The sequence below is a fragment of the Hemiscyllium ocellatum genome, chromosome 5 (genome assembly GCF_020745735.1).
Source record: "Hemiscyllium ocellatum isolate sHemOce1 chromosome 5, sHemOce1.pat.X.cur, whole genome shotgun sequence".
In the NCBI taxonomy this organism is placed as follows: domain Eukaryota; kingdom Metazoa; phylum Chordata; class Chondrichthyes; order Orectolobiformes; family Hemiscylliidae; genus Hemiscyllium; species Hemiscyllium ocellatum.
This window is the reverse complement of record NC_083405.1, coordinates 64,626,206-64,638,260: the sequence shown is the minus strand read 5'-3', so window position 1 is coordinate 64,638,260 and position 12,055 is coordinate 64,626,206. Positions and strand designations below refer to the sequence as shown.

The 12,055-nt window shown below is 38.6% G+C and overlaps 1 protein-coding gene across 4 annotated transcripts in view; it reads left to right on the top strand.

The window, feature by feature from the left end:
- Positions 1-12,055, top strand: part of LOC132815728 (tyrosine-protein phosphatase non-receptor type 3-like) — a 215,342-nt gene that overhangs the window by 181,164 nt on the left and 22,123 nt on the right. For all 4 annotated transcript variants that reach the window (XM_060824825.1, XM_060824826.1, XM_060824827.1 and 1 more), the window contains one exon: positions 3,581-3,709. In XM_060824825.1, coding sequence (XP_060680808.1) covers positions 3,581-3,709 — 129 coding nt within the window. The remainder of the gene's footprint in view (positions 1-3,580; positions 3,710-12,055) is intronic.

Genomic DNA, 12,055 nt, shown 5'->3' with positions numbered 1-12,055 from the left:
CATTTGTATAATCAATAATTTATAATCGTGATGATCCCATGTTAACAGAGATGAAAACTACAAGTATAAGATAGTCACAAGAAAACCAATAAAGGGTGGACCTGTTTCACCCAGAGAGTGATTAGAATGTAGCATGTGCTGCCACAGAGACTAGTTGAGGTGATTAGCCTCAATGCTTTTAAAAAGGTCGTGGATGAACATGAGAAGGTAGCTAAAAGGAGATTATTCTAATAAGGTTAGAGTAAGAATGCTTGGAGAAAGTTATTGTGGAGCGTAAGCACTGATACGGAGCAATTTAAGCAGAATCGCGTGTTATGAACTTGCCTTAGAGTGGTAACCTGGTTATGAAATTACTTTCATTTTAGAAGCCACAAATACAGGTGTTTACTAAAAGAATGAAGCCACGAAGCTCCCGGTTTAAATAAAAGAATTTTACTGCACAGAAATTATAACTATAGAAATTGCATTCTATCATAAATTGTCAGTTACATTAAAAGTAATAAAATAAACATCATTGCCCAAATCAAATATCTTAACTCCAGTTTGCTCCTTCACCCATTAGACTTGCAATCAAAAGCACAGTGAGATATTTATAAAACTTGGAAGATTAAGCGCTTTTTATGCATACTGTGACACGGATTCATGTATGTGCTAAGATTTCCAGGCCTTCCATTTACTTTCAGCAAAGTTGTCTCCCCAAATATCTTCCAACTACCCAAAGGTTGCAAACTCCATATTCAAATTCAGTGCTTCTGGTATCTTAAGCAGAGTAGTCTCTGATTAGACTTTCCCTGCTTCAAGCATTCTTCAATTATGGTGTATTATATCTTTCTGTTCTTGGCTTGGCTATATCATGCAACTCACTACCAGTAGAAAATAATCACCAAAGTCATCTTAATTATTTCCGTCAACATCCAAACTTCTGAATTCTGCTAAACAAGATATTTCCATTATTCCAGCTTATTCTGAACTCTCAAATTACTCTGTTCGAACCAACAATTAGCGCCAGGAGCCTGCAATACCTATAAATAACTTACAGACCCTTTCTTTTATATTGGTCATCTCTCAAGCAACCAGGTCTCGTGATCCCTCCTAGAACCCTTTTTTTTAAACAGAAATCAAATCCTCATTTTTAAGGGTCAATTAACCTATGTAAAAAATAGCTTTTGATTTCCCCAAAAGTACATAAACTGTTGCATTATTTCTATATGTTGTATATTTTATGTGATTCTTTGTAACTGAAAGCCCAATTATTGTGTGAATACAACACATTTCAAATGTGTTGCTGGAATGTACCTCTAGGTGGTGCAAGTGCAGAAGCTCCACCCGGAAGTGACACATATAGCTGCTTTCTAACTGGAAGGATAGTCTCTTGAGCCATCCCTCAGACATTCAGCGAAGCAGTGGCTGTTATTTCTAGATTAGGTCTAAGTCTTTGGTACTGGCAGGCCTCCCCTCAAGTCCAAATTCAACCCAGATCCACTATTTGTCATTCATCCATTATGAGGTGGTGCGCAGCTACACTGTTCAATGGCTGGAATGACTTTAGTGCCCCTTCCTCAGATTCTCAGTCAATGTCCCCTGGACATGAAGAAATTTAGCCTCAGAAGGCCATCTACATCTGCACAGCTCGTGGAGTATACGTCTGGCTGAGGGATGCCTGTTGCCAGTAATTAGTATAGCTAAGGTCATTTCTGCAGTACAGGCAGTCATTTTGATGGCCATCTTTGTGTTTGAGCCAATTACAGTTTTGATGAAGCACTTTGCAGCCATCTGGAACTCAATGTTGTGTTTTAAACTTAGAGATTGTAATCACTCCCTCATTCTATTTCCTTTTCATTGTATATGTTGGCATTAATGTTATTTTTCTAGTCTATACTTTGATGACAGCTGTTCATTATTTGGCTGTTTGGAACTCCTCTGGTGTCTCGTTTTCTTTCTTTTCTCCCAAATTATGCAGTGCTTATACTGGAGTTCCATTTTGAAATGTATTGAATCAGATCAGTACGTTTCATTTGCAAGCTTCACTTTTTCTTCTGGGTTCTCCTCTTACTGCTTTCTTTGGCTGTGTCCCATCAACTCCTTTCTTGTTTCATATTTCCCAGTCCTTTCCTTTTTTTTACCCCCACCCTTTCCCATTTCACCTCCTTAAAAGATATATTGCATTTCTAGCTTTTTCCAGTTTCAAAGAAAGATCACAGCCTGAAGTGTTAACTCTGTTTCTCTCCACAAACGCTGATTATTTATAGCATTTCTGGAGGGAAGGTCTTATAAGGAAGAGCTGAGAGACTTAGGTCTGTTCTCATTGGAAAGAAGAAGGCTAAGAGGGAATATGATGGAGACAAACAAGATGATTAGATAGGGTAGACAGTGTAAGTCTTTTTCCTAGGATGATGACTTCCGCTTGTACGAGGGGGCATAACTACAAATTGAGGGGCGATAGATTTAAGACAGATGTCAGAGGCAGCTTCTTTACTCAGAGATTGATAAGGGCATGGAATACCCTGCCTGCCAATGTAGTTAACTCAGCCGCATTAGGGAGATTTAAACAATCCTTGGATAAGCACATGGATGATGATAGGATGGTGTAGGTGGACAAGCTGAGAATAGTTCACAGGTCGGTGCAACATCGAGGGCCGAAGGGCCTGTTCTGCACTGTATTGTTCTATATTCTGTGTAACCCAAGTCTGATCTTCTACAAACTCAAAACAAGAGCCCTCCAAACGATGGGTTTTTCCTAAGCAAGAAAAAATCTTGATTCTTCTAAACTAAAAGCAAGCTAATACCATTCGATATAAATACGGAATTGCTAACAAAACGCAGCAGGTCTGGCAGCATCCAGGGGGAGAAAGCAGAGTTAATGCTTCAAGTCCAGTGACTCTTCATCAGATCTAAAAGCTGCTAAGAAAAATTGGTATTTTTGCTGGAGGGGAACCTGGGGCTGTTGGGGTGCAGTAGGATGGGAGAGATGAGTGGATAGGCGGAGGTGAAATCCAGAGAAGAAAGGGCTCGGCAGACAAGGGGTTTACAGACAATGGGCCAGAACTCCTATTGATGTTTACCCTGTCCAACTGTAAAATATTCACAATACAAAGAAATCTCCATTATCAGTGCAGGAGGGCTCTAATCTTCTGATTTTTGATATAAACAGTTTGAAAATCATGACTCCAAAAAAGCTGACAGTTATTAAAATTTTTCATACACCGTCCAAAGCATTCATGCTGCTAGTTCAAGCTCTAAAATAAATATTAATATATATAAATCACTCATCTTAATCACACAGTGCATTCTCATACATTTGAAACAGTGACCAAATAAATTGATTAATAACTGACAAGAAATGTATTGTGTAATCTGTAGTTGACCTGGTAAGTGAGTACCTATAACCATTAGGTTATCATGTTTTATTTACTGTAAAATATTTACTTTTAATATTTTCAAATATCTTTAACTATATAGTTTGGTTAATATTATTGCATCAGTTCAATTTATTATTTTTTGATTCTGAATTTTTTTTATAAACTACTTCACTCTTGTTCAGTTAGATAATCTTTGTTTGTTGTTTACTTTTATTTCACAGGTGAAATGCCATCAGTACTGGCCAGATCCTCCAGAAGTATGCAGATATGGCAGCTTTCATGTCACATGTCACTCAGAAGAATATAGCATTGCCTATGTTTTCAGAGAAATGACACTTACTAATTTAGAGGTAGGTGTCATTTATTCCTGAATTGCAAAAACAAATAAATCTTTTGTTTACTGCTATGTTTTGTTTCAGCATATACTCCTTAACCCTTTACTGAAGTGTTATCAGTGAAGTTTTAAAAAAAAAAGCAGATCCTCAAAATTATAAATAAAATCACCAGGTGCCAGAAATAAAATCTGTTGGGAAATGACAGGATACAGTGTTTCTTGTTTATGTTCTTCAAGTCAGGGAAGAATAACAGATCATGCTAGAACAGTTGTCCTACAAAATCATGTTTTCTTTCGAAGGGTTTCAAGCTATTATTTCTTGGTGTTGATCTCGAAAAAGAAGTGAGATTGCTTTGGAAACAATGAATTGATGAAGTCGTTGAGCTACTGCCAAGTAATGGTTCATTTGTCTAAAATGCTTTGTTCTGTATGATTTACTTCACTTTCTGTTCTTTCTAACAGTGACTCTGAAGTATAAATATCTTTTTGTCTGTAAAGTTGAATAAATTCTTACAGGAACTTATTTTGAATCCAAAGGTTAATTTAAATCTCAGTAGATAATTTCCACTGGCATCTAATGAATAGTGGATGTATGCAAGTATTGGTACTAATTATGCCTGTAATAGATGGTTGTTCAGATCAATTAACTTTGGTACTAATATAGTAAATACTTCAACTATTAGTGAGTGAAGACCTAAATTTTCTTAAAAGATCATTTACTGGATCTGGATGTTGCTGGCAAGGCAAGAGTTATTACCTTAAAGAAAGAGTGTTGAGTTCCTTTTTGAATCACTGCAGTCCATCAGTTAAAACACTCTTGTTGGTTAGGGAGTTGCAGGACTTTGACCCAGAGACGAAAAAGGTTGGGATTGCAGAAATATTACAATGCAAAAGGAGGTAATTAGTCATCATGTTTGATGTGTTAACTCTTCAAAAGAGCATTTCGTGTTGTGTGATTTCTCCCCACAACTTATCTGTTCTTGTCAAGTAGCCATCCAGTTCCTCTTTGAATGCCTCAATTGTACCGGCCACCACTAGTTTCTCAGGCATACCAGACCATAATCGCTCTATGAAAAAGAATTTCCTCAATCACTTTTGCTTTCTGTATTGACTGCTTTGGGTATGCCCTCTTATTCTTGCTCCTTTCACAAGTCAAAACATATTCTCCCAATTCACTGTGTCCAAACTTCTCATGATTTTGAAGACTTCAAGCAGATCTATTCTCAACCGCCTTTGTTAGAGTCATAGAGATGTACAGCATGGAAACAGACCCTTCGGTCCAACCTGTCCATGCCAACCAGATATCCCAATCCAATCTAGTCCCATCTGCCAACACCCGGCCCATATCCCTCCAAACCCTTCCTATTCATACACCCATCCAAATGCCTCTTAAATGTTGCAATTGTAAGAGCCTCCACCACTTCCTCTGGCAGCTCATTCCATACATGTACCACCCTCTGTGTGAAAAAGTTGCCCCTTAGGTCTCTTTTATATCTTTCCCCTCTCACCCTAAGCCTATGCCCTCTAGTTCTAGACTCCCCAACGCCAGGGAAAAGACTTTGTCTATTTACTCTATCCATGCCCTTCATAATTTTGTAAACCTCTACAAGGTCACCCCTCAGCCTCCGATGCTCCAGGGAAAACAAACCCAGCCTGTTCAGCCTCTCCCTGTAGCTCAAATCCTCCAACCCTGGCAACATCCTTGTAAATCTTTTCTAAACCCTTTCAAGTTTCACAACATCTTTTCCGATAGGAAGGAGACCAGAATTGTATGCAGTAATCCAAATCTGGCCTAATCAATGTCCTGTACAGCCAACTCCTGTACTCAATACTCTGACCAATAAAGGAAAGCATACCAAACGCCGCCTTCACTATCCTATCTACCTACAACTCCGCTTTCAAGGAGTTATGAACCTACACTCCAAGGTCTCTTTGTTCAGCAACACTCCCTAGGGCCTTACCATTAAGTGTATAAATCCTGCTTTGATTTGCTTTCCCAAAATGCATACCTCACATTTATCTGAATTAAACTCCATTTGCCACTTCTCAGCTCATTGGCCCATCTGGTTAAGGTCCTGTTGTACTCTGAGGTAACCCTCTTGGCTGTCAAACCTGCAGAAGTTTTGTTGTCATGTATCTATTAGTCTAGTACTTTTGGTTTGAAAATCATGAGGAATGTACTGTTGAAGTATTCTTGGCAAGTTGCTTTGGTCTGAGTTGCAGAGGGCTGTTTGATTGTTGCTGGAGCTGTGCTCATCTAGGCAAAGTATAGAGTACTCCAACGCAATGTTGACTGGTGTCTTGTAGATGATAGAAACACTTCAGGGGTTTGAGAGTTGACTTCTCAGGATCTTCAGGCTGTTCTTTTTTTTAGTCATAGTATTTATATGGTTGATCTCTTGATGTTCTCTTAATGGTACAGAATTCAGCAATGACTGTCGTGTCAGTGGAAAGTGGTTAAACATGTCTTCTTGGAGATGGCTAGTTTCCAGGGCTTATATGTGAGCATATGTTTCTTGTCACCTATCAGCTAAAGGCTGAACATTGTTTTGCTGCAGGCAGCCATAAACTATTCCATTACTTGAGAAATTTCAAATAGAATAGGGGAAGTGTGGTGGCTCAGTGGATAGCTCTGCTGCCTCACAGTGCCAGGAATCCAGGTTTGATTCCACCCTCAGGCAAAGGCCTGTGTGCTTCGGTTTCCTTCCACACTCCAAACATGCGCCAGTTAGGTGGACTGGCCATGCTAAATTGATCATGGTGTCCCAGTATGTAGAAATGCAGGGTTACAGGGATAGGGTGGATTTTGGTAGGGTGATCTTCAGTAGGTCAGCATGGACTTGATGGGCCGAATGGCTTGCTTCCACACTGTAGAGATTCTGTGATCTCTAGAACTAAACACTGTGCAATCAACAAACGTTTCCATTTCTGACTTTATATTGGAGAGAAGCTCCTGTTAAGGCAGTGAAGGGTGTTTGGGCTGAGAATACTGTCCTCAGGCTGAGATGAGACCTCTTAAATGAAAACAGAACAATGTTCCTTTGTGCTATGTATTATCATCCGGTATGAAAATTCCCTGCACCCCTTCCCTGATGCTCTTCTCGGCAGTCATTATGACTTACTCTCTGAAATTCATGTTTTTTGTCCATCTTTGGCCTAAGACAGGAATGAATTCTGAAGCAGCATGGTTCCAGATACTTTAGAAAGTAAGAGCTGAAAATGTGTTGCTGGAAATGCACAACAGGTCAGGCAGCATCCAAGGAACAGGAGATTCGACGTTTCGGGCATAAGCCATTCTTCGACTCTCATGTTCCTTGGATGCTGCCTGACCTGCTGCGCTTTTCCAGCAACACATTTTCAGTTCTGATCTCCAGCATCTGCAGTCCTCACTTTCTCCACTTTAGAAAGTAAAACAGGATGCATGGGGGAACAGGCAAAGAATATTTTGAAATTTGCGCACAGCTACAAAACATTAATTGAGGGACAGATTTACAAAGATTGAAATTAATTTGTTACTTAAATATTAAATGAAGATTAAATATAATTAAGTTTATATTCCAGAAAAAATAGAATCTCTGATCTTTTGACATAGAAAAAGGACATGAACCCTGTTATATATGTGCGTGCTCATTCACAGAGCACTTGCATTTAATCTCCACCCCCTTCATTTGTCCATATCCTTGTATTTTCTCCTTCCTTATGCAGCTTTATTAAAAATTATTTATGGAACCAGCTTCCCAATGGAACATTCTTTCTTGTAAGAATCCTCTGAGTGGAGAGAAAATATTCTCTTTATCTCTCCACTTGTTTATTTCCTAACATATTTAAATCTATGGCCTCTAGTTATTAATCCGATCACTAGAGGGAATAGTTTTTTCACTTACCTAATTTATCGAAGTCTTTCATTATTTAAAATGTCAATTGTATTAACTTTTAACCTCTTCTGTTCCTTGGAGAGCAGTCATAACTTTCAGAACCTCTCCTCATAAATGAAGTCTTCTATCTGTGGCCACTAATTGTGGCTGGTGTTGTTGGGATGACAGAGCTGCCCAACATCCAATTGGCAGTAACTTTATAAGGTAGCGCTTCCTCCCAAGATAGCATTAGTTTCTTTAATGGCTGTTCCCAATACTGGTTGAGAGACAACCACTAGGATTAGAGGTGGGCTCCCCCTGCCATTTTAGTTAGGTGGGAAGAACAGTAATGTCCCCAAAAATTCCAGCTCATGGAAGCATTTATAATGTATTGTAAACAAGTAAAAATACTAAATAACCTGTAGAAAAGAAATGCTACAAGTATGCATGCCATAATGCGGCATTGAAATTGTTCACTCCATTGCTTCCATTGTAAAAGGCAATAAGAGAAAATTTAAAAATCAAAGATTTGAAAGATTAACAACTGAAGTGCAGTCAGTCTTCCAGTCACAATCGCCATTCATACTGGATCAACTCTTTGTTTATTAGCTTTAGCTGTGTCTTGTATCTTTAAATACTCCTTCATGTATTTTAGTTCTCTTGCTGCTTCACAGTAAGTCGGTGCTGAATTTCAGTACTGAGAAAATGGAAAATAAATCATTGAGATTCTGTGGTATAAAGGATATATGATTGCAATGCTGAAAGGAGAATTTGGATTTGAAATAGTGAAGTGTAATTGGAATTTCTTCATACCATACAACTTCAAAGCAATAAGCTACAAAGAGGCTGTTGCTGCTATCCTTTCTGTAATATATCAGTGCACATATGTTTTCAAAGATCATAAATAACTTCTGCTATGTGACAGCTAATGTAAATTTTTTAATTAATTTGGTGTAATTTATAATTAATCTGCATTGCTGTCAGTATGTCATCTTACATGAATAATGATAGTGACGCCAACTAAAAATATCCTGTCATTTAGTTTTTATGGACAACAAAATCATAAAACATGAAAGACTGTTGTTTCTTTAACTGGAAATCAGCCATGAATATTAGGTAGTTACGTGCAAAACTTAAGCAGCATGAGTCATTAGGAAATTGGCATACATGAGATTCTCTAATCATAAACACATCTTTGCAGAATGTTGCAAATGATATTTGATTTTAAACTCACCTTTGTTATAAAGTCATAATCAAGCTGCTATTTATGAAATTTCACAGAAAAACACTTTAGATGATTTAAATTCATGAAATTTAGATATGAACAGAATTTTCTAATAATTGTACTTTTTTATTGAAGGGTCTACTTTATTCGTTCCCACTGTTTTTGAGCAAAGTTGTACATTGGAATGTCTGACAATGGACTTGTTGATGCCATTAAGCGGCAATTTGAGATTTTGTGTCAAAGATGCTGTAATAATTTATTTAATTCATTTTTTAAAAAAATGGGTACCATTTAGTGATTGTTGCCTTACTGCTATATTGCACCAATGTATTGTCCATAAATACATAATGTACAACACCTGAAATTAGCTTTGGCAAATAGGATTAAGGAAACTCTAAAGGGATTCTACAAATATGTTAAGGACCAAAGGGTAACTAGGGAGAGAATAGGGCCCCTTAAAGATCAGCCTGGCTGCCTATGTGTGGAATCGCAGAAGATGGGGGAGATATTAAATGATATTTGCATCAGTGTTTACTATGGAGAAGGATATGGAAGATATAGAATGTGGGGAAATAAGTAGCAACATCTTGAAAAATCTCCATATTACAGAGGAGGTGGTGCTGGACAGTTTCAAACGCATGAAGGTGGGTAAATCCCCAGGACCCCTAAGATGTCTGTGGGAAGCTAGGAAAGTGATTATTGGGCCCCTTGGTAAGATATTTTTATCATCGATAGCCACAGGTGAGGTCCTGGAAGACCGGAGGTAGGCTAACGTGGTGCCACTATTTAAGAAAGATGGAAAAGAAAAGCTAGGGAACTACAGACTGGTGAGCCTGATAACGGTGGTGGGTAAGTTGCTGGAGGGAATCCTGAAGTACAGGATTTATATGTATTTGGAAAGACAAGGACTGATTAGGGATAGTCAATATGGCTTTGTGCATGGGAAATCATGTCTCACTAACTTGAGTTTTTGTTTTGAAGAAATAACAAAGAGGATTGATGAGGGCAGAATGGTGTTCATGATCTATATGAACTTCAATAAGGTGTTCGACAAGGTTCCGCATGATAGTCTGCTTAGCAAGGTTAGATTACATAGAATACAGAAAGAACTATCAATTTGTTACAAATCTAGCTCAAAGGTAGAAGGCAGAGGGTGGTGGTGAAAGAGTTGCTTTTCAGACTCTGACCAGCAATATGCCTCAAGTATCTGTGCTGGGTCCACTGCTTTTTGTCAGTAATATAAATGATTTGGATATGAACATAGGAAGTATGGTTAGTAAGTTTATAGATAATAACAAAATTGGAGGTGTAGTGGACAGCGAATAAGGTTATCTCAGAATATAGGGGGACCTTAATCAGATGGGCCAATGGACTGAGGAGTGGCACGTGGAATTTAGTTTAGATAAACGTGAGGTCATACCTTTTGGAAAGATAGATCAGGGCAGGATTTATACATTTTAGTGGTAAGGTCCTGGGAAGTGTTGCTGAATAAAGAGACCTTGGAGTACAGGTTCGTAGTTCTTTGAAAGAGGAGTTGCAGGTAGACAGGATAGTGGAGAAGGTGTTTGGTATGCTAGCTTTTATTGGTCAGTACATTGAGCATAGGCTTTCTGAGGTCATGTTGTGGCTGTGCAGGGCATTGGCAAGGCCACTTTTGGAATACTGCATACAATTCTGGTCTCCCTGCTACAAGAAGGATGTTGTGAAACTTGAAAGGGTTCAGAAAAGATTTACAAAGATGTTAGCAGAGTTGAAGGATGTGAGCTATAGGGAGAAGCTGAATAGGCTGTGGCTATTTTCCCTGAAGCATCATAGGCTTAAGGGGTGACCTTTATAGACGTTTATAAATTCATGAGGGGCATGGATAGGGTAAATAGCCACGGTCTTTTTCCCAGGGTTAGGGGAGTCCAAAACTAGAGGGCATAGGTTTAAGGTGAGAGGGGAAAGATTTAAAGGGACCTAAGGGGCAACTTTTTCACACATAGGATGGTGCATATCTAGAATTGGCTGCCAGAGTTAGTGGTGGACACTGGTACAATAACATTTAAAGAGCATCTGGATGGGTCTATGAATAGGTAAGGTTTAAAGGGATATGGGCCAAATGCTGGCAAATGGGGCTAGATTTATTAGAATAGTTGGACTGAAGGGTCTGTTGCTGAGCTTTACATCTCCTGGACTCTGACTGTCAATTGCTAAATAAAATAAACGTATGTATGCAATTCATATAAACTTCCCTTTCACAATATAAAATGTCAATTTTACAAGTAAACTAACTAATTTAGAAATCATCCCATTCTAAGAAAATCAGTGTTTATTGAGGAGTTAATTTTTTAAGCAGCTGTATTGCCAAGTTAGGACTAATGTTGAACTTCTGGATTGAATGGAAAAATAAATTCACTCTCAAGTCAAGGGAAAGTGATTAAAAATTAGAGTAGAAAACTTGATCAACAAAGGAAATCCTTTTGAGATGTGGATGCCACTGCTAAGGCCAGAATTTGTTCACCCATCCTTAAAACGAAGTCTTGAAAGACATTTCAGAAGGCAGTTAAAAGTCAACCATGTTGGTATGGGTCTCTACTTGCAAGTAGGCTAGACAAGGTAAGGATGGCAGATTTCTCTCCTTGAAGTATACTTGTGAACCGGATGAGTTTTTACAACTATTTGTGATAGCTATCATGGTCACTATTACTATGAAAAGCAGACTTAAACCTAGGCTATGAGATCATAGTTGATTTGATAATCCTCACCTCCACTTTCCTAACATTGCCTCAGAACTCTTGATTCCCTTACTGATTAAAATCTATATTAAAAGCTCAGCCTAGATAGCCCTCTGATGTAACGAATTCTATAGGATCTTTCAAACCGATGACCACTACCATCTAGCAGGACAAGGCAGCAGATACATTGGAACGTACCACTGCACATTCCTGCCAAGTCACGTACCATTCCTTTATTGTCACTGGGTCAAAATCCTGGAACTTCCTCCCTAATGGCATTTTATGGTGGACCCACAGCAAATGGATTACAACAATTAAAGAAGGCAGCTCACCACCACCCTCTCAAGGGCACCTACGGATGGGCAATAAATGCTCTCACAGCCAACAACACCTCGATCCCATGAATTAATTAAGAAAAAAAAATCGCCACCCTCCGAGGAAAAATCCTCCTCAACTCTGCCTTTAAAAAGGTGATCCTTTTTCCTGAGATTATGACCTGTGGTCCTGTGTTCTTCCACGAGGGGAATAAAACCTCTCTACATTTACCCTGTCAAACCCCCTAAGAA